Source organism: Tubulanus polymorphus, chromosome 7 (assembly GCF_964204645.1).
Source record: "Tubulanus polymorphus chromosome 7, tnTubPoly1.2, whole genome shotgun sequence".
NCBI lineage: Eukaryota > Metazoa > Nemertea > Palaeonemertea > Tubulaniformes > Tubulanidae > Tubulanus > Tubulanus polymorphus.
Window position 1 is genome coordinate 18,166,278 of NC_134031.1, and position 22,666 is coordinate 18,188,943.

General features: G+C 39.0%; 4 protein-coding genes and 1 non-coding gene across 10 annotated transcripts in view; 3 read left to right on the forward strand and 2 right to left on the reverse strand.

Moving 5' to 3' along the window:
- Nucleotides 1-178: 178 nt before the first annotated feature.
- LOC141909327 (solute carrier family 12 member 9-like) lies at nt 179-18,361 on the reverse strand. Of its 3 annotated transcripts, none has more exons than XM_074799735.1 (12): nt 18,193-18,361; nt 14,685-15,202; nt 7,188-7,322; nt 6,653-6,787; nt 6,310-6,470; nt 5,852-6,023; nt 5,062-5,169; nt 4,844-4,955; nt 4,495-4,652; nt 4,191-4,273; nt 3,946-4,070; nt 179-3,520 (listed from the first exon to the last, which is right to left on the reverse strand). In XM_074799735.1, the coding sequence occupies exons 2-12, from the start codon at nt 15,037-15,039 to the stop codon at nt 2,152-2,154; spliced, it is 2,913 nt and encodes a 970-aa protein (XP_074655836.1). In that variant the 5' UTR covers nt 15,040-15,202; nt 18,193-18,361; the 3' UTR covers nt 179-2,151. The 3 variants fall into 3 exon arrangements, with proteins under 3 accessions (XP_074655836.1, XP_074655837.1, XP_074655835.1); XM_074799736.1 differs by lacking the exon at nt 18,193-18,361 and adding an exon at nt 15,743-15,758; XM_074799734.1 differs by lacking the exons at nt 14,685-15,202; nt 18,193-18,361 and adding an exon at nt 7,981-8,549.
- LOC141909328 (tetratricopeptide repeat protein 36-like) lies at nt 3,395-10,909 on the forward strand. Its single transcript, XM_074799737.1, has 5 exons — nt 3,395-3,409; nt 8,528-8,664; nt 9,456-9,604; nt 9,878-9,979; nt 10,352-10,909. Exons 1-5 carry the CDS (start codon nt 3,395-3,397, stop codon nt 10,510-10,512), a joined length of 564 nt encoding a protein of 187 aa, XP_074655838.1. The 3' UTR covers nt 10,513-10,909.
- LOC141909329 (uncharacterized) lies at nt 18,332-19,523 on the forward strand. Its single transcript, XM_074799739.1, has 2 exons — nt 18,332-18,463; nt 18,959-19,523. Exons 1-2 carry the CDS (start codon nt 18,449-18,451, stop codon nt 19,331-19,333), a joined length of 390 nt encoding a protein of 129 aa, XP_074655840.1. The 5' UTR covers nt 18,332-18,448; the 3' UTR covers nt 19,334-19,523.
- Nucleotides 19,524-19,875: 352 nt separating this feature from the next.
- Trnay-gua (transfer RNA tyrosine (anticodon GUA)) lies at nt 19,876-19,965 on the forward strand. Its single transcript is given in 2 exon segments — nt 19,876-19,912; nt 19,930-19,965. It is a non-coding gene; the product is annotated as a tRNA-Tyr (tRNA).
- Nucleotides 19,966-20,185: 220 nt separating this feature from the next.
- LOC141908620 (putative N-acetylated-alpha-linked acidic dipeptidase) overlaps nt 20,186-22,666 on the reverse strand; it is a 57,249-nt gene continuing 54,768 nt past the window's right edge. For all 4 annotated transcript variants that reach the window (XM_074798725.1, XM_074798724.1, XM_074798727.1 and 1 more), the window contains one exon: nt 20,186-22,196. In XM_074798725.1, the coding sequence (XP_074654826.1) occupies nt 22,010-22,196 (187 nt within the window). In that variant the 3' untranslated portion in view covers nt 20,186-22,009. The remainder of the gene's footprint in view (nt 22,197-22,666) is intronic.

The window sequence follows — 22,666 nt, forward strand, 5'->3', positions numbered from 1 at the left end:
CTTTCCATATTTCAGCATTAGTAAATGAACCCCTTCAATTAAGTCAATGTCAAATCACAGCGTTCCAAATATTGTCCAACAACAGTGTCTCCTGTCTGTTCTCAGAAATGCCATAAAAACCACAAAATGAATAAAATAACGAATATGTTTTTATTTATATATATATATATATAGCTAGTTTTGATGATTGTATTTGATGTATTTTATTTCTGGACTCGTTTTTATAATAATCTACAGCAGCAAATATTACACACATGAGCAAGATATTAATTGGAATCGTCCCAATTTCTTGTGTCACCTTTTGCATCTCAGTAGCATAGAACCAAATATAGGCCTAGGTCTTACTCTGAAATCACTTACATTTTCAATTGTTTTATACAGTGCAAGTTAAATTGAATTTGAAATTCGAAAGCTAGATTTGAAGGCTCTAGTTTTAAGATAAAATCCTAGCTCTCAAAGACCATAAAAATCTGTGCGCAGACTTTTTGAACAAGAAAATGGACCCAAAGCTTGGTCACCTCTCTATCACATACAACAATTAAGTTGGTTAATATTGATTCTGACATTGAAATTATTATTCAGAATACAAAAGACGCACAGTTTGTTATAAAAGAAGCTCCACTACAGTCAAATCACTATCAGACTACTCAGGCAAATCAGTCAATTTCATCCAATTCTGCCGGAATGAGGGTTAATTAGGATTAAGGAATGTAGTTAAACAAAACGCTAAAAGCCATAGAGATAGATAGATACCCTGTAATTGACTTTCATCAGTCATTTCTACAGTTGTGTAGGTTAAGCTTATTACTCATTGAAGTCATTACACAGTCGTGTGAAATAAGTTTCGACTCTCAAAGTTGTGTTTGACTCTTTTAAGTCACATTTCACACCTCAAGAGCTTTTGACAAATATTTTTTTCCGACCAGAAACAAGTATGAAATATTTTGATTATCATTCAAAAATCTTTCAATCATTCATTTTTTTCACGTAGTCAAACAACTTGATTTCATCCTTGCATTCTATATAACATCCATAAAATCTAGGGCCACACTTATTGCGTTGATAATAATATAACCAGTGCCTCCGACTCTCAACAACAAGAGCCCTCTCCAATATCATTATATTCATATATAGAATTATATTTATATATTTAAAGCGTTTTAGTGAAATCACAGTTTTTTGAAGTCATCATTTCATTTCTTAAATTCTAAAATATATATACACACATCTTATCAAGTGAAGCACCAGCGAATAAAGAAACATTTCAGGGGTCTTTCGTAAAGTACAGCAGGTCCCTAACACTCTATTAAGTCGAAGTTGTCTCTATTTCTGACTCGTACACTAACACTAAGTGTGAGTCATCATTTGGATTTTAAATCAACAACACAATGATCATCCCAACTATGACGACTCAGTCAACTGAGTTTGACTCCGTACTCTTATCTTCTATTCTGGATCCAGTTCAGCTGTCGTTGATCAAAAATTGACTCGTAAGAGATGGAATCGGTATCTAATGTTACGATATAGAGTCAAATTCTAACCGAGAGAAAACTGTACAACTGGATCCTGAAACCCATTTAACACCGTTTAAAACCCGAAACCATTTCAATGAAAACTAAACTTAAGTTGAATTCAATTCTATCCATAAGAGAGTTATTTTGACATTTAGGATCTGAACGTAAGTTCAGTTCAGTTCACTCGCGTTAATGTTTCAACCACAATAATTGGCACTGTGCAGCTCAATACAACACTGGTACTGCCGGTTTGCAGTTACCGGTTAAGAATAACTGCTCAAATTTAGAACACAGATAATCAGTCAGCCAGTTTTATGTTCGGAAAAATCTCTTTTCTGGACCAGGGCCGGTGCGAGGAATTTGTGCCCTCTTACATGAGTCTCTGGATCGGGACCCCGTCAGTCTCGGGGTGCTGAGAGCCACTGGATCGGGGTCCTGTCAGTCTCTGGATCGGGGTGCCGAGAGCCACTGGATCGGGGTCCTGTCAGTCTCTGGATCGGGGTGCCGCAAGCCACTGGATCGGGGTCCTGTCAGTCTCTGGATCGGGGTCCTGTCAGTCTCTTGTTCAGCTCAGCTTTTCAAGCGCGGTTTTTACAGCGAGTGTTTGATTCAATAGTGGCGTCGGTTATCGCCGTGGTTACAGGGTAGTAGATGTAACAGGATGTAACCCGTGAACGAGTACGGTCGGAGGTAAACCTGCCGTCAGTTTATCGATCTGATTCAGATAGCGTTGATAGTTATTCTTACGCCTAGGTGGCGCCGGTAGGTAACAGAACGTAACGGCCGTATTTTCGCTCGATTGTTCACGAATGATTTGGTTCATTCCGGCGACGTAATCTTCGGGGAAATCGAAATCATCATCTCGATCGTCGTCGCCGTCGGTAACCTCGTGATCGAGGATCGCCGTTACTCGCTCCCACGTGATGATCTTCACCTCGGCGATTATCCTCAGTTGCCGTAGCAACTGGTCGAGTTTGCGCTCGATGGCGAGCACGTCGTCCTCGCGAGCGTCGACGCAGAGGAACACGCGTAACACGGTGTGCGCCTTCCAGCCGCGTACCATGTGTAAAATACATGATAACTGCAGCAGGAAGAGACACGACGTGTCGAAGTACGTCACGCTGTCTGGGCGGAAAAAATTCACCGGCCACGCGTCGATAAACATCGGTTTCTTACAGCTGAGAATGCGATCTCGATCTAAACGCTCGAAGTGTCGACATAAACTGACGTTTTTCTGCATTTTAATCGCGTCGGCGATCATCTGAACGTATTCATCCACGGTGAGGTGCTTCGCCTGATGAAAGGCGCGTAAATCGCCGAATACCTCCCCGCTGAAACCGGCCGCCGTAAAATCGCCGTTCTCTCCGCTGCTGCTGGCGCTGCCGTTCGTATCGCCGCGGCGACGCTTCCGTTCGATCAACGCCGTCAGATTCTCGCTCGGAGGTTTGTCGTCGTAGAAACCGAACATGACCATATTCGGCTTCATTCCGCCGAGTCCGGAAATACGGATGAGATGGTGCATACCGTCGCGGATACTACGAGCGACCGTCAACTCGACGAACGCTTTCACCTTCAAACGATCGACTAATTCTAACCAGGAATTATTCGCCTCTTGAACCGGATCGGAGGAATCGGAATCGAAGTCGGATACTTCCACGTGACCGAGGATATACAGACCGCTTTTTTTAGCGTCGTTCGCGAATTTGATAAGCGGCGCGCAGGCGCGAGGGTTCGATACCATCAACAGAATCTGAGGACGCCAGTATTTCACGTGTTCTTTACGCGAGTCGAGTAGTAGTAGGTATTTGCGAACTTGATGGAAAATCAGCGCCTGACTGATCGAACCCCACGTCGTCGGCAACGAACGGAAATGAAGTAAAATGACGAATAACATGGTGACGATGATCGCGACGGCGGCGAACACCGGCTGAATCAGGAAACACATGACTAAACAACCGACTAAACCGAGCAGACACGTGTACCACGAGAAATACCGGAACGTAGGTCTGAAAAATATACATCATTATTACAATAGATTAACATCAATCAGCATAATTATAAGGCGGGATCTCGGGGGCGCTAGAACCTCAGGGTAGGCCTAGGTACTAGAATTTGGTTGGGATACGAAAAATTAAAATCATCATCATCATCATCAAATTCACGGACGGAAGGAGGCCTTGTGGTGGCCTATTGGTGTCCGGCTCGTTTGTTGATTAGTATTGGTTAAGGTGAAATCAAACTTTTCCAACAGGATACATGATATTTCTGATTTAAACCACTAAAAAGATATCTTCCCTTAGTATAATTCTTTCCTAACGGACGGACGATGGATGGACTTAAGTCTCAAGTGTGCTAAAAACCACAATCTAAATTGGTGCCGAGTCAAATCAGCAGAAGTCTACGGTGTTTAGAATTTCCTACGGATATTTACCTGAAATTTGGAGCCGACGCTAATTCTAAAGCCAAACAGGCGAGATTTGTAGCGGCGTACGACAACAGAAAGAATACGGATGTAATCGGAGCTATCGCGTTTAAACTTCCAATCAACATTACAGCCTACAAACACAATCAATAGCATTACTTCAACACTTTAATGTAAATATAATCAGTTTCATTTATCCATCATATGAAATTCTATGAAGGTCGATTTTTTTTTTTTCTTTATCGAGAACGAACCTGAACTAAAACCCATGAAATAAGTACAGCTATGACCGGGTTACCGCTTTTAGTCGTGATCTTCGCAGGTGAAAGAAAGATCCCTAAAATAAAACAACAATTCAACAGCGTGATTGATTTCTAATCAGTTAGAGACAAGATTAGCCCGTACACTGACGTGGAGAATACCCTCTATATACTCATTCACCTGACGATAATCTCTAATGAGTTTTTTCGAAATTTTTAACAAACAAAATTTGCTTCTAATAATCCTCTAAATTTAGTGGGTTTTAAACTACCGGTAATTATTTCAATATATACGTACAGAATAACTCATCCCTCGCGAGTGCTTCGAGGACCCTCGACGCTCCGATCAGGTTGCCTAGCGATGCAGACAGTGTTGCCGCGAATATACCGATGACGACGAACGGAGGCCACAGGTTGACGTCTTGCATGAAACCATATTTATTCATTAATAATTCCCTGCAATAATAGAAAATGTTAATCAATACTAGTTGATCATTGTTTGAAGGAAACACAGTTAATAGACTGGTCTTAGAACCAAAATGATATTAAACTGGTTTTGAGTCGTTAGATTGGAACTGGTTTCTAAGTTGTTAGATTGACTCTAGAACCAAAATGAGTTTAGACTTGACTGAACAAAGTAGCCATACCTTGAACAAGTGAATGCTGTAAGTATTGCAAGTACGATGTAAGTTGATAATGTGAAGACTGAAGCTCCCATTGTTCCTAGTGGTATCGAGTAGCCCGGTTCCTTCAATTCACCTACAATTCATTATCACAAACACTTCAATTTATATCTCATCTCGGTCTCAGGTAGATATAGATGCGAATAGAGTTTGAAAGAAGTTGAATTGGCATTTATTTTTACCTGACATGTTCGCTCCATTCATAATACCAGTCACGCTGCTGAATAAAATCGCGAACACAGTCACAAACGTCATCACGTTCCCAGTATTATAATCAACTCCAGTTTGATCTATAAACAAAATATGATTCAATTCTAAGTTTACCGTTTAAAGTCGAGAGTTAGATTCAACTCCACAATAAATTGAGCCAAATATGAGCTAATTAACCAAGTTCTGGGTTCTTACAGATCAGAGATTGCAGAATTCCCTGGTATTTGCCAGACCCTTGACCAAAAATTCACTGATTAACCCTTTCAGTGCGTCTACACCGCAGTGCGGTGTAAAAATCGGTGATGGACATTGCTAGTACACCGCAACGCGGTGTATTGACGTAATTAGTAATTAGTTTAATTTCTAATGAAAGATGGCAGCACCTGTCAAACATAGTGAAATATTAGTAACTAACGATACACCGCTCTGCAGTGTAGACGCATTATAGCGGTATACCCATTATTCGACACACTGGGGCGGAATTTCTAGAAAATTTCAAATTATCTCCAGCACTTTGGGTGTTACTTAGTCAGCACTGAAAGGGTTAAAATATAAAATATCCTCATTGGGGGCTATTTTCGAGAGGTTCCTTATGCCACTCATCACCAGCAAGAACAACAAGCCCCCCAAAAATCAAATTCTGAATTTTAAGATATGAGTTCAGAATTTCCTGATTTTCCCTACAGGTATTCTACAATTCCCTGCTATTTTCTGATCTATAAGAACCGTGTAATATCATAACGAGATCTAAAGGAAACCTACCCCATAAATTTCCTTCAAATGTTTTCAATGAGAGTCCCGTATAGTTTTCACAGATTGTATAGTTGATGGTTGAGTTGTAGATGATATGATTTGTAGTCGGAATATCAACGCAAAGCGGACCTTTCTTAGCTAGAAAACTGATAATCACCGACATAAAACACACTACAACAACCTGCAATATACAACAAACATAATACCTTACTTACAGAGGAGCTCCACTAGGAATGCTCCCTTCAACCCACAGAGCAGTACTCGGGGCATTCCCTATTATCAGTAGGTTCCCCTCAACCCGAGTGCCCTTCAGGAAATTAACGATAGATTTGAGATTTAAGGGGAAAGAGGTCAAAAAAGGCTTTGACTAAAAAAACAAGAGGGTTCAAACCCACGAAACGTAGAAAATGTATATGTTAGATTGAACATCAATTAAAAGTTTTACAATAAAGTTTCAAATCACTCACAAATAGAATGAATAGAGATGTTTTAGCGAACATCGCGGCACCGACGAGACAAACACAGCAACAGACTATAGCGATACACGTTTCATAAAGATACATCCACCATTTACTGCTTCCAGAAGTTCCAGACGGCAGATAACCCATCCCATCCGTAATCATCGTGCCTACATAATACAAACAATGAAAATATATCAAATTCATTGTCGATTTTATTGTTTGAAAAACTACTTGGTTTTGAAAAGTAAAAAGAAATATGTTGGTTAATAACTTTTGAGCGTTATTTTGGATTCTTAAAAAGATTTAAAACCATTTTCTTGCTTTGATGGCGAGTGACTGTAGAACTTACCGCCTTCGCCGAAATTGTCGATTAAACCTTCAGTGAACGCGGCTATATATAACGCACAGGAGAACACATTCGCTAGGAAGAACAGGAACCCGATACTGCCTCCAAACTCTGGTCCTAGAGCACGACTTATCATATCTTATCACATATCAATGAAGGAATGATAAATCTTAAATCATTGCTTTAATTCTGGATCATTCACTGATGATCTGGGTCCAGTTTCACAGTCGTGAGTTTAAAGGATTTAAATCAGAGTTAACTAATTCTAACACATAACAACGTTACTTGCAAATGTGGAACTTAACCTGGGGCTCTGCAGCCGTTATAGTATCACAATTATCAGATAGATGGCAGCTTGGTGGTGGTAACACTTTTTCATGGATATTAATCCTAGGTTAGAGTTGTTGAAAAATTTAGGTCTCAATCACTCATCAAACATGATCTAATCTTTATTCAAAAAGTTCCACAGAAATCTTGGGAGTGAAACAGTGAACATTAAGAGATAGATGGATGGTTTAATATTTGATCGAAAGGATACAATACGCTCCCCCTCCTTCTACAGCTCCGTTTGTTGAAATTGCACAAATTGATAAAATCGTCATAAAAAGAATAAAATAAGCCAAGAAGAACTGTACAATCGTTTCTAGTATACCGACTTGACCAACGACAAAACCTGCAAAATACAAAAAGGGTGAAAAATATCAGTATCTCATGGAGAATTTCTGCACCACACTGTATACAGCTGCACAATAGAGAAAATAATGGGTCAAAGTTATTCGAGGTCAAAAACATTTCCACATCACATGACATGATGAGTGTGCAGGGAATTCTAGGAAAATTCTCAATCAATCAATCAAACTACCCTACAGATGTTACAAATAAACTTTCTATTTCATTTTCACTTTTGAATAATGATTCTATATTACAAGACCTGGGATTCCACAATACACAATTTTAACTGATAATTCTGTAGAACAAGATCCTGATTTATAACAAGCATTCATATCAAATGACCTTCAGTAAAAAGTGTCCTCCCTTAATCAAAGACCGGTAAAAACTATATATAGTTTATTATCACTGATAAATGATTATCTTACGGAGAACTTTGAATTGTGAACCCCTGGGGAGACACAAGAGATAAGATAAAAAATGTGCAGGACGAGATCTAAAAATCTTTCCATACAACACTCTACAATATAATGAGCAGACCAGTGACCGACCCACTGAGCCTATTTATATCCAGTTAATAATACCTAGAGGGATTAAACTCTATACTTCAAATGATATATAAATGTTAATCCCGGATAATTGATATCAGTTACGCAACTCACCTAGACGTAGAAATAAAACAGTACTGAACATCGATAGCGCAACTGGAGCGAATACTCCGGGAATCGTCGATAGGTGGCGGTGTCCTCCACTCTCTCCGATACGGACCCATGTCGACAGTCGCCTGCGATCGCTGAGGTCCTCACCTCCGACCCCAGCCCCAGCACCGGCAACGCCTGCATTGTTTATACTCAAATTACGTAATAAAGGCGTCCGATCGTCTATTTCGTCTGTACCTACACCGGGAGGAGGCATATCGATAGAGGTGGAATATCCATCATTCCCTTCTCTATCCTCCCCTCCTCCTGACGACATACTGCTCCCTAACTGACGAATAAAACTCCTCAATCTATGAGATGAGGTATACCTGCGAGGAGACGAGTCCATCTTTACTGTCACTCACCACACCGCCGCCGGAACGTAAATAAACTACTGTCAAAACCGACCCCAGAATTTCACTTCCTCGTAGGTAATCCCTCTGTTGTTGTGATGACGTCATTTTGAATCGTATCATGTGACGGCGGAATTCCGGACAAAATGGCGGACGAGATCAGCGAACACGATTCGGCGATTTTAAACAAGATTTTCAATCCTAATCAACCGTTCGAGCCGAGTACAGCGCGCGTGAATACAGCAGCAGACGACCAGAGAGAAATAGAAACTGAAACCACTCGTGAAGTGAAGCGGTAAGTGACGTCAGCGCTGTGAAATAGTAGGAAATACGCGGCGTCTCGTCGATCAATCAGCAGACACAGTGCGCGTTTAGCTGAGACAACAGCTGTGTGCATAAATACACCACAATACAGAGTGTAGCGAAACTAAAACCGGTTTCAATGTTCTATAGTCCACCACGAGTACATAATGAATACATGAATTATTTATGGATCAGATTAGATAAAGCAAACCGGGCTGGTTGTTTCAATGACTGGTCAGTGTTGAATGTGGTGATATAGGCCTACTGAAGTTGACAAACCAGACCGCTAATTCAAACCTACCACACACGACACAGTGTCGACTGTTTTTAAATCAAACCAGTCAAATTAGTCTAAAAATAAATTCTATATTTGATTAAACTTCCTTCTTGCGCTAAAATACTCAGTAACGATTACAGGGGAATCCCATTACATTGAACTTCAGGTGCAGACCAGGTTTTAAGCTCAGCAATTCCAGACCCAGTTCCATATTTTTGGATCCAGTTCAACAATTCAAAAACCCAAGTTCCACAGTTCTCGATCGAGTTCCTCAGTTCTCAGCTAAATTCAATTGTATAATTAATTGTATAGTTAAAATGTGTTCAGTTCCAACTTTAAAGAGTCAACTGTAGATCTAGTTCCTAGTTAAAGATGATATTAATACCAATGCATCGGAACAATCAGTTCAAATTCATAGAATTGTTTTTTACCCGGTAATAAATAATTCAGATAAATAGTTTTATATACGATGAAATGCTAGTTTTGTTTAATGTTGTATAATTCAGGTTAGAACTGGCCGGAGTGAAAGCTGCAGAATCGGGAGATTTCAAGAATTCTCTCGAGTTTTTCACCCGAGCTATAAATCTCGAACCGGAGCGAGGGTCCGCTTATAACAACAGAGCACAAGCGCTTAGACTAAAAGGAGATGTGGAAGGTTCGTTTCCACATTCAGAAGAGTCAGTTCCACATTAAGGAGCTAGTCCAGGAGTTGACTCCATCCACAGTTGAAATTTTTTCAGCCTCAAATTCCAAAATTCTATTTCAAGGGTATAAAAACCCTCAAATTCTGAGTTTTAGCCCGTGACCCCTTAGAAAATATGCTTCAATCTCAATAAACTCTCAGAAAGTGAAGCTGATTTGTTATTCTTTGAGATAATGTGAGAATTTCTGGAGATGAAGTCGTTTTATGTCATGTTTTTTTTTTCAGGTGCTCTACAAGATCTGAATAAATCAATAGAACTGACAAGTGGTAAAGGACAAGTTGCCTGTTTAGCATTTACACAACGGGGTCTAATTAGAAAACTGAAAGGTTTGTTGAACTGTCCACAGAAACGCAAATACTCGATACAAAACTGAAATTGACTTCGACTGATTTCAAATTTCATAACGCAGCTGGACTTGGTCTAGTCATCATTTGATAAGTCATCGCATTAGATTTTTTGGTCCAAATTTGTATTTCCAAGTCAATTCAATTAGTTTAAGTCATCATTTGGATAAGACATCATGTCATCCCTAATTTTGAGTGCCAATTTGTATTTCTAATTCAATTTCCTAAGCGTAAGTCGTTATTCGGAAAATTCGACATATGATCAACCCAACTACTACCGTAGCATCATCATAAGTAAAAGATGGACCCACAGCTACAAATAGCTTCGAACTGGTTTTGGTTTTTTTATTGCAGAAGATGTTGAAGGAGCTACAAATGATTTTCAGAAAGCCGCGAATCTCGGATGTCCGTTCGCTAAACAACAAGTCGTTGAAATGAATCCATACTCGGCGATGTGTAACAAAATGTTAAACGAGGTTATGGTTAAATTACGCGAAGGAAATCCTGTCGAATGAGTGACATCGTTATCACCATCGCAAACATTCCAATCTAACGCAGTATTAGAGCTTGCAACATTTCACGTTTGATATATCTGAACTGTTCTACAATTGTTGGCTGAATATTTGACTTGAAGAGTTATAATTCATTTAGTTGATACTCAATAGAGTCAAATTTCAACGAACATCTGTGGAACTATGGAACTTGATTCAGGATCCGGTTCCTCAGTTTGGCTGTAGAACTGTAGAACTGAGCTGGCAGTATATATTGAGCTGTTTGAAATGAAGTGTGTGGATTTTTCCTTGTTATTATTGAGTGAATGAGTGAAATTCTTTTTTTTTGTAAATTGATCTCATTTTTTGGAGATATTTCTTCAGATTTAGTCACATTATTATTACATTGTTTATTGGTTAAAGGCGAATGTTAATAAATCCTTTACATAAATATTAATCATATTTCAAGTATTATATTATTTTGGTCTGAGGTCGTCAACTGGAAGAGGAATTACTGGAATGGGTAAAAAAAACTTCAGTACCAGGAAAATAGACCTAATACCGAAAGCAGCGTGTAGATGGCAGCACGAGATGGCCACCGATGATTATATCGATATTGATAATTTGAACGCAGCACCTGCTGCCTAAAAGAGAAGGTGGTAACAGCCGTCAGTAGACAATCCTTTATTGATCTGATCATTACATTCTATACAGAAAGTAAATTCTACAGATCTTTGTAAAATGACACTAAAAGTTATTGTTGTCAAACTATCGTGTAACAGACTGTAACAGAGAAACGCAGTGATCATTTCATAAAACCAAATTGTTGAAAAACCGTTCAAAACTTCAGGTATTCGGACACGACCCCCCGGCCCCCACATCCCTGAAGAGATCGAAATCAATTCACACAAGTCGCATATAAAAAATTTTGAATTTTGAACAAATCTCTGAAGACTGAGAGAAGAAATCTTTTGTAAACAAACAAGTCAAATCTTCATAGTTTGGGATTTTTATACGCTGGAAAAGATGATTCGAATATTTTAAATATTTTCCGTAAATTTTCAGGGATGTTTAGTTTTGGAAACAAGTTACAGTTCGACGGGTTATAACTGTAGACAGAGCCGATATTTCCAGACTAATTAAAATTGTAGATCAATGACCCAGACAAACAGGGGAAGAAGCCTACATTCACTGAAACACAAATAACATATGTGTGATCTACAAGCTGCAATGATTGCTCTCTGCAGGTATGATCTACGAGCAATCATCTCAGAGTTCAGATGATTGCTCTCTGTAGGTATGATCTACGAGCAATCATCTCAAAGAGTTCAGATGATTGCTCTCTGTAGGTATTATCTACGAGCAATCATCTCAAAGAGTTCAGATGATTGCTCTCTGTAGGTATGATCTACGAGCAATCATCTCAGAGTTCAGATGATTGCTCTCTGTAGGTATTATCTACGAGCAATCATCTCAAAGAGTTCAGATGATTGCTCTCTGAAGGTATGATCTACGAGCAATCATCTCAAAGAGTTCAGATGATTGCTCTCTGTAGGTATGATCTACGAGCAATCATCTCAAAGAGTTCAGATGATTGCTCTCTGTAGGTATTATCTACGAGCAATCATCTCAAAGAGTTCAGATGATTGCTCTCTGTAGGTATTATCTACGAGCAATCATCTCAAAGAGTTCAGATGATTGCTCTCTGTAGGTATGATCTACGAGCAATCATCTCAAAGAGTTCAGATGATTGCTCTCTGTAGGTATTATCTACGAGCAATCATCTCAGAGTTCAGATGATTGCTCTCTGTAGGTATGATCTACGAGCAATCATCTCAAAGAGTTCAGATGATTGCTCTCTGAAGGTATGATCTACGAGCAATCATCTCAAAGAGTTCAGATGATTGCTCTCTGTAGGTATGATCTACGAGCAATCATCTCAAAGAGTTCAGATGATTGCTCTCTGTAGGTATTATCTACGAGCAATCATCTCAAAGAGTTCAGATGATTGCTCTCTGTAGGTATGATCTACGAGCAATCATCTCAAAGAGTTCAGATGATTGCTCTCTGTAGGTATGATCTACGAGCAATCATCTCAAAGAGTTCAGATGATTGCTCTCTGTAGGTATTATCTACGAGCAATCATCTCAGAGTTCAGATGATTGCTCTCTGTAGGTATGATCTACGAGCAATCATCTCAAAGAGTTCAGATGATTGCTCTCTGAAGGTATGATCTACGAGCAATCATCTCAAAGAGTTCAGATGATTGCTCTCTGTAGGTATGATCTACGAGCAATCATCTCAAAGAGTTCAGATGATTGCTCGTAATTAGGTATGATCTATATATTGAGGTGACTGACCGAGTGACTGTCCGACCAAAGCGGACCAGAGTGACTGACCAGACGAGATATGAGCGACCAATCCGAGTGATTGACCAAATCGACCACGAGTAACCGTCCGGACTAACAAGAGTAACGAACCGGACCAGACTGACCCGAGTGACTGACTGACCAAACAGGATTTGAGCGACCGACCGAACACGAGTGGCCGGTCAGACACAAGCGACCGACCGAACTGATGCGGACCTGAGTCGGTTGTTCGGTGGTTTATGTAGCTATAAAACGTTTCATACGATGATAACACAGAAATCATTGAATAGAACAGTAACAGGTGTTTCATATAAAAACGATTCACGATAACATTGTTATAAAAATGTGCAGCACGTTTTAGGATGAAGATCGTCTGAAATCCTCTGTATTATGTGATGAGTGAAATTTTACCTACAACATATTGAATTATCGCCTGAAGTTGAAGTAAGCCTATGGCCTGACCAGGTCCCAGTCCCCCAGTCCATGAAACATGTCCATAGATAAAAAGATTTCTATCACTATTTTCACTCTCCTCTCCCTGGGCCTGGGTCCCTCTCCTCTCCCTGGACACCTTCCCAACTCTCAGGGTTATAGTCGTTTTTAGACTCGGGTTGGCAAATTATTATATATTATACAAGATTTTGTTAGGAAATAACTGTTAATTATTCTTTATTGATGAAATTAACATAACATAACATTAGGCCTACCCTCCTCCCTGGAACCCTCTCTTCTCCGGCCTGAAACCCTCTCCCTGGAACCATCCCTCCTTTAGCAACCCTCACTCCCTCCGCTTCGTACCCCCTCTCCCTCTCCCTGGAACCATCTCTCCCTCTGCCTGGAACCCTCTCTTCTGCGGCCTGAAACCCTCTCCCTGGAACCATCCCTCCCTTAGCCTGGAACCCTCACTCCCTCCGCTTCGCACCCCCTCTCCCTGGAACCATCTCTCCCTCTGCCTGGAATCCTTCTCCTTCTCTCCCTGCCAGTTCAGATGATACAAATTAAAAGTGATTTTTGCGTCTGCCGTTGATTCAGAATGAGATCATCAGACATCGATCGTCACCCCCGGCGACGAGCAGACGCGCCGAAACAACAATATGCGCCGTTTTTTCTCGTTGCCACGGTAACGCTCTACCAGCAGACAGACGAGACACGTAACACGGTAACTTAGCCCGAGGAGCCGTGATTGACAGAACGAGAGTAAGTCACGATATCATCAGAGACCAGTGTATGAGAGGGAGAGAGGGGGAAGAGAGAGAGGAGAGAGAGGGGGAAGAGTATGTCTCATTGTTTCTGGCAGTAAAATGATGAATACAGTTGGTGACTGTTTATGCTGTTTATAATTGAGCTATTAATTTGATGAGGTCATCATTATACCTGGTAATAGTAACTACTGTCTGAGTATATCCACACACTACAACCGACTGCTGCCCGGATTATTTATAGCCATGCAGGTCGTGATAAACCTGAACCTTATAAACTACAGATCCTCAGGGCAAACAAAATGCGAAACCAGTTTCTGGTTTAACTAAAATATTTGGTTAAGATGCTTTTTTCCTGTAATTATTCAAGATTACAACATGAAGGACAAAGTCACAGGCGCAGTTTTTCCATGTATGATGTTTGACGAAAAAGAGGACTGAATTGAGATTGATTCAAGCCTCAGATTTCAGCCCAAGATTCAAATTTCGGACTCTGGGTTGTCTGGTCTCTTGGAGATGTCTGGGTTCTCTCAATTCTCTGGGTTGCCTCAATTCTCTGGCTCCGTTCTGCCTCAATTCAATCTAGTTTTCTCGTCAAATATAAATATATTATATAAACAATACATACCGACTCGTTGAAATACGTTAGTACTGAGTTGACCTAACGCTACCGGACCGAACACGCCCCCTAGTGTCTTTAACGTGCGTTTCGCCGTATCGCTGTACGACTTCCCGGCGTTCTCCACGTAACTCAATCCGGTCAGATCGTGGTAATATTTGCCTCCGTCCGACAGTTCATCCGAGCCGTTCGGTCGTCGACGGTGATGTAATCCGCCATTGTTACTACCGTTACTACGGCGATTGCTACCGTTAAGGATGGGTTTTTTCTCGTCCGTTTCGATCCCGGGCGAGGTTGACGTGTTATTCGAGTTTGTATCGCTTGGTTCCTGCTTAGCCCGGATTTCTATTCCATCCAGCTCCATTTAAACGTCGTATGAATTTCGAATCCGTGTTTTTGTTATGAATGAATGTCAGATCTTTATTTGGAAGACGGCACCGGCAGCAGCAGCAGCAGCAGTCGTAGCATCACGAGCGGAGCGCAGTTGATTCAACTACCGAGATTCAATACCTCACACGGTTTACATCCTAGAAATATCACAGACAAAAAACATCGTTCATATACATACAACGATAATCTATGAGACACAAGACCTACATTGACTTTGGATTAAAATGTTTGTATTCAATTCTGAATACAACCAGACAAGACCCAGATTCACTTAGCCTACAACCAGACAAGACCTAGATTGACTTTGGATTTAAATGTTTGTATTCAATTCTGAATACAACCAGACCCAGATTCACTTTGCCTACAACCAGAAAAGACCCAGATTCACTTTGCCCACAACCAGACAAGACCCAGATTCACTTTGCCTACAACCAGACAAGACCCAGATTCACTTTGACCACAACCAGACAAAACTCAGATTCACTTTTCCTACAATAATGGGCCATGCATAAAGTATGTACGCTTGACTTCCAGGTATTTTTTACCCCCCTCCTCCCATGAACGCTTCTGTAGGTTAATTTATGACCCTATCCTTGCATACATAACTCTTTGATTGACCCCCCTCCCGGTAAAATGGAATTTTTCAGGATCCATGGTTTAAAAAAGGCAAAATTCACCAGCATTCATCAGAGCTCCGACGACACAATGTATTGATATTGTGAAAGAACGAGAGTGGGGAATTCCCAGGAAATACCAACAAATATAGGCGATATTTGTAAAAATTCACATTGTGTTTCGTGCACAAAGTACGTACTATAAACATTAACCCTCTCCCTTAGAATAGTGTGTACGCTTTGAGCTTACCCCTCCCCTCCCCCTGTACGTTTCTGTATGGATTTCTAAAAGACCAGGCCTAGATTCACTTTGCCTACAACCAGACAAGACCCAGATTCACTTTGCCCACAACCAGACAAGACCCAGATTCACTTTGCCTACAACCAAACAAGACCCAGATTCACTTTGCCTACAACCAGACAAGACCCAGATTCACTTTGCCCACAACCAGACAAGACCCAGATTCACTTTGCCTACAACCAAACAAGACCCAGATTCACTTTGCCTACAACCAGACAAGACCCAGATTCACTTTGCCTACAACCAGACAAGACCCAGATTCACTCTGCCTACAACCAGACAAGACCCAGATTCACTTTGCCTACAACCAGACAAGACCCAGATTCACTCTGCCTATAACCAGACAAGACCCAGATTCACTTTGCCTACAACCAGACAAGACCCAGATTCATTTAGAATCAACATTGAAAATCTTTACAACACATTAAATTTTAAAATAGCCAGATAAAATATTCAAAACATTTTCGAGGTAAACAATTGTGTTTGAGTTTCAAGATGACGAATAATCTGCCTGGACCTAGTTTTTTAAGGTTGAAATCAATAGCTCCAGAATCAACTCAAAACTACAATCGAAACAGCAGTCAGTATTGAAAATAAAAAGTTTTGAAAAAAAATATTAGGAATAATTACAGCGGCCCGGATTTGATCTCCTAATCATTTACCAAAGTGCCCCTTGTCACGGTGAAAATGTGCCCTTTTTTTCTTGAAATAGAACTGCCCCCTCAAAAAAGCTTGCCACTGGCCTGTTACACGGAACAACTGAATGTTGAGTTGTAATCGAAGAATTCTCGATGCTTCACAGCTGTTTAAGTTAATTTATTCATCAAAAACATCAGAATGTTATAAATTCAGTACGGGAGAATACGTTGAATGTTTACCCTTCAGAGCAGCTGCAAGATACACTACCTCCTCCATACGTAATACATATTCTACTGTTCTCAGAGTCATACAGTATAGTAGTATACAACCACAACATACTGTTTACACCTTACATAAACTCATTCTTAATCAAACAGGTCAATTTGACAAGTCAATTAAACAGGTCAATTAGACGGGTTAACTTTAATAAATACAGTTCAATTTCAAAATTGAAGATGTCACCTTCAAATTGAAATTTTGATTAGTTACTTATGACGACCTTCTCATTCTCGATGACTTTGATGATTCAGTAAAAGTATGATTAGTTACTAATGGCGACCTTCTCATTTTCAATGACTTCGACGATTCAGTAAAATAATGATTAGTTACTAATGACGTCCTGAAAATGGCCTTAATGAATAAGAATTCCGTAAAACCCGAGACTCAACCTCAAAATCAATCAACATTCAATATAGGCCTACATAAAACTATCAGCATAGAAAACATCTGTCTGTCTTCCATACCGGTCCCTCCCACTGTTGTGTGTTTAATTTTACATCTAGAATCAAATCAATAGTTTAGCAACCTTTAAAATGGAAGTAACTGATATTCATTCCCCTGAGAGTGAGAGGGGGTTTAAAGTCCTGAAGCCAGGAATAATCAACAGTATGTAATCCTACAGTCAGTAATTGATAAAACATCTGTTACTGAACGATTTATAATATACTACAATCGATTTAACACTTAATTCCACAATCATCTTGTATTACAAACATTATATAAACACCATACATAATCTAATTCAGGTTAACATGGACCCTGCGCCCTGGGGCCTGCAGTGGGCATCTGAAAAACTATAGCATTAAACACACATGGATATGAGTTTATATTCATGCATCAAATAAAGCCTATTCTACCATTAGCCTGAAACAAATTACATAGGCCTATACTCCTTACTTAAGTTCATTTAAAGTGCACTATTTCTTGTTTAAACAGTTATTTTATACTTTATTCTTTACATTTTATGCTTAACGTCAGAAGGACAATAACATTTCACTAGTCACATAGACAGAGCATTTGTAGAGACCCGTAGATTATCCTTTCATCATTTTAAGACCCTAAACAGAGGGGCTTATATCAGTAGAGAAAACATGAAATTTTATGAATGCATTTTATTGGTATTAGTTAGGACTAATATCTAATAATCGAATTGTATATATGTATATTCGCACAGGCCTATAGTGTAACTTACAGCTGACCCAACTGAGACTTTTATCACTGACATACCATTTAAATACAAAATTAGCCTACATGAATACAAATGTGATGAAAACTTCATTTTAAATCGTTTTACCTTTTGTCACAGAATTAAGATCCACTGAGATCGTGTGGTATATACAGGTATACTACTGAAGAGCGTATGCATGTGAATCATTGACAACTGTCATCAGTGTGTAGTTCACCATACAGCCGCACGAGAGCGCCACCGATCAGCTTTCAAATCAATCTAGTTTATTGTTGAAGAGTGACGAGTCATTCTACATTAGAAGAATAATAATCAGTATTTGTGAGAATTATTGACTGTGGGTTCAGTCCGGGAATTATTCGCTATGTCTGGAAGAGTGGTGAGTATTACTGGAAATCATCGACGGGTCGCGAAATTTCAACAAATCGAAAACATTTCTGATACTCTGTTTTGGAAAGGACCCGGGGTGGGGAGGGTGTTTAATACGCCCCGGGGCTGGGCTAAGAACCACTGATTCTGGTTTGAGACGTTTTAAACTCTGATCTGAATCGGTTTACATTTATTTACTGCTTTAAATCGGTCGAAATTCCGAGATAAAAATAATTTTTACCATCGCTCGGCTCCACCGGCATCCATTCGCGCGATTCAGAATGGCTGATAGTCACCGGATTTCCCTGGCGCTCGATGACGCAATTTAGAAACAACCAATCAAAAAGCTGCTACTGCCATTACGCAATAGACTAAGCCGTGTTCCGATTGGCTGTTTCGTTAGATTACGTCGTTGTTGGAGACGCGCGAAAGTCATTCGATTCGAATCCCAAATATATTCTGAAAAACGCGAAATAATATTTCAACCATTTTATCTAATTTTCAGAGTAAAAGTAAGAAACAACAAATAAAACTATCGGACGATGACTTAATCACGTTATCGGTTAAAGATCTGAACGGGTTGTTGAGCGGTTTGCCGGCAAATGAGGTGCGAAAACTGAAACATAGGCGACGCACGTTGAAGAATCGCGGCTACGCGGCACATTGCCGGGAGAAACGGGTCGTTCAGAAAGAAGAGTTAGCGACGGAAAAAGAGACACTGGCGCAGGAAAACGATCGTCTTCAACGCGAGAACAATGACATGAAAGACAAACTGAAGAATTTAAAAAGAACGTACGAACAATTGTCGAAGTTTAAAAATTCTCAAGTGAAAAACGTTAGAAAAGTGAAAAAGAAAATAAAAACCGAACCAACGGATTGAGGGAGCAAGAATCAATCTAAATGTTTTTCTCAAAATACCGAGTGGTATTAGTGTTTGCGGTTCACATCTGGCCTGAGTGCCTGAAATCACAAAAAACTTAAGCCATAATTTGTTGTGACTCGGTGTGCCAATTCGAATTGTAAATGGACACATTAAATGGTAATAAAGATTTTCTCAGTCATAATATTATTAGAACCATTAATGATTTGTCTTTTAGTCGTTTTCTTGTCGGCGCTGCCACCGCGGCTGAGGACGGCCAGGAGTCTATTCAAAACCAGAATAATGCATCGTTTTTAATCATATTTTTACACTGTCGCAGTCGCGATGCCATTTTGAAGCTCTACAAATTAACAATTAAACACGATAAATTAAATATTGAATTACGCAAATACATTCAAATACGGTACATCAATTGATTGACAGAATGCTTGGCACTTCATGAAATAAGCTACATGTCAATTTTTTTCAAAGATCTTGTTTCGATGCGTGAATGGATTAGACCATGTCAACGAGAATGTATTCAAAACTCACAAGATCATGTCCCCTCGATAGCTCAGTTGGTAGAGCGGAGGACTGTAGAGTTGACACAGTTGGATATCCTTAGGTCGCTGGTTCAAATCCGGCTCGAGGGAGTATTTTACATTTTTCATCTTGTATGTGCTTTTAAGATATTCTTCTAAGATTTTTCATTTAATTTCAACACGTTATCGTCAAAATAAAATCGTACATTTAGGTACAAATGCTCACCAGTTAGATCCGATCTACAGTCGCAAATCACAGTCAGTGTCTTATGGGGCAAGTTTCTGACGCCTCTGTGAAAGTGTTCAAAAAATACAAAACGAAAAGCCTCTATTTAAAACAATTCATTTGTACCTTTATTTTTTTTTCAAGCTGCAATGAAATATTTACAATTTATTGGGACCTTTTACCCACTTTGTCCACGTAACGTGCTTTAAACATACGTAGGTGAATGAAAAAAAAAACAACTTAAAGAACTAATACAAACTTTAAATTAATAAAAAAATAAGAAAAATAAAACTCAAAATTCAACCATTTTGAATTCAAATTAATTCAATCAAATATTATTTACAACTTATCACCAATGCTACCATGTTACCATGACGACTATATCACCGCAGAGATAACAATGATAACGAATAATACCAATAATATTTCATAATTACAAACAGTAACATCCCAATAAAAGTATAGTTAATACATAGGGTTAAATATCACCAAATATAACCTAGTACCATAATCTATATAGGTTTATTCAATAATCACATGATGTAGGAACAGATCCAGGGGGTTTTGTGAGTTTTGTACAAGACCCTCAAATGTTTGAATCCGCCTTTTCTGAATAAACTCTTTTATTTTGTAACTGCCGAATCTTATGAACCTCTCTTGCTTAATTGGTAGGAAAAGATTTGTCAACTGGAAACGCTGTGAAATGCATCTCACCTATCCCACAAGCTTTGATCATTGCTAAAGCGCCTCAGAATAAGCCTTTTCAGTGATCAGAATCAAACCCTTAAATGCGCCACATGACGGCCAAAAGTAGTCCTAGGATCCGCCCCCGTAATGTGTAATAATTGAGAGAATTGCAAACACTGCAAGCAAAAATACGAGCTCTGCACTTTGAGAAATATTATGTATCAAAGCTTTCATTTAACCTCATTTTAACAATAGAAGCAAAATAATTGAATTATTGGTAATCAATAGTAGAGAAAAAGAGTGATTTTTAAATCTTTAAAGACAAATACAGATTACACAAAGTGCAAGAAAGTAGAACCTCTTTATATTGGACGGAGTGTAATTTCATTATGGAGCAAAAACTAAGAGGTTAGAGTTGATAAGGAGTTTAGAGTTGTTTTGAGTTGAAGACTTAAAATTTAGAGAAAGATTGATTTCATCTTCTACGTATCACAATTAATTCACAATCGAAGCTTTGAATTCACAGATATCAATCAGAGGAATGATTCAAGTTTGTCGAGGGTTTATCAACTGAAATATCAAAGACTTGTTGGTGGTTTATGTATGTACCACCAGGGGGAGGAAATCCCACTAAGGAAGCCTGAACATTTTGTTGTAAAACTTAACCACAAAAACAACCAATCAAATAGTTACAATGTAGAGAAACATTAACGATAAACGACACATACAGTGAAACTTGCTGCTGTAAGTCATTAACTTTAACTTCGGTGTTGAACAGAACCAATTCCGGAATAGCATAATCTGTAAACCTGATAGAAGCGGCCGGTAGAGAGTTTGTAATTCGGAATTGGTATTCCTGAACCGAAATACATTCAAATAGAAAATTGAATTGGATATACAATATAGTAGTCAAAAATATTGTTGATGACTTATATACCTAAGCGAGTTTGACTGTAATAATCTTTATACTGTATTTACATTATAGTTACAATGTATACACACACTATATCCTCACAACACACACTGAAAACTGGCAGTCGATATTCATTTTATTTTCATTCATTTTATCTGTTGATTTTGTTAGAAAAATCATTATGTTTTTCAAAAGTTTTGTACCCGGTATCAAATATTTACAATAATAATTATTATAATAATGATGATATCCATAGTAGACAGAACTAAAAAAACCTTTTACCCGATGAATCAACAAATTTTCACACATTTACAAAAATATCAGCTCAGCTATAAACCAGAAATGCCACCTAATAGAATACTAGCAGCTGATTGGATGGCCAGCATCATGATTGACACTTGTTCCTTGACAATTTCCCAATCTCCAGTTTCAGTGCTTATGGCTATGGCATCCTCAATTCCAGGAAAAACCGATCCAGTATACCAATTATGTGAACTTGGTGCCAGTAATACATTCCTACAAGATAAATACTACATGCATGTCGTTTATAGGAAATATAAGGACTACGTAAAAGATGGAATAGGGGCCTTCATGATCCAAAGCTATAAGATGCGGGGAACTGCTGCCCATTTTTGACAAAAGAGTTTTTAATGAAAATTCTTAAACGCCAAATTTCTCAAATCAATACACAATTAACATACACACTTTTGTCAGAAATAGGCAGACTGGCACACATCAAATTTGGTTCATTTGCTACCCTCAAAGCCCCTCAGCACGGGCCTGGTTTCTGTGAAATTAACTTGAATCTTCTTGAATTCAAATAATAAAATTTTCAAATATTTTCAAATTTCATTGGCCATTACCAGGTAATTCAAATATCTCACTGCAAATATGCCCCCAGGAAAAATTCTTAAAAAATTTAAGCAAATGAATTTCTCAGCCATGCATTTCTGTAATTAATCAAATGAATGAGTTATTTTCATAGT

Excerpts from the sequence above, each read along its gene's own strand:
- LOC141909328 (XM_074799737.1), top strand. Across the intron at positions 9,605-9,877 it reads ACTAAAAGGAGATGTGGAAG|GTGCTCTACAAGATCTGAAT; the intron begins GTTCGTTTCCAC and ends TTTTTTTTTCAG. Across the intron at positions 9,980-10,351 it reads TCTAATTAGAAAACTGAAAG|AAGATGTTGAAGGAGCTACA; the intron begins GTTTGTTGAACT and ends TTTTTATTGCAG.
- LOC141909327 (XM_074799734.1), bottom strand. The coding sequence starts at position 8,365 with ATGGACTCGTCTCCTCGCAGGTATACCTCATCTCATAGATTGAGGAGT. Across the intron at positions 5,170-5,851 it reads ATTTGAAGGAAATTTATGGG|ATCAAACTGGAGTTGATTAT; the intron begins GTAGGTTTCCTT and ends TTTTGTTTATAG. Across the intron at positions 4,274-4,494 it reads CGCGAGGGATGAGTTATTCT|GGATCTTTCTTTCACCTGCG; the intron begins GTACGTATATAT and ends GTTTTATTTTAG.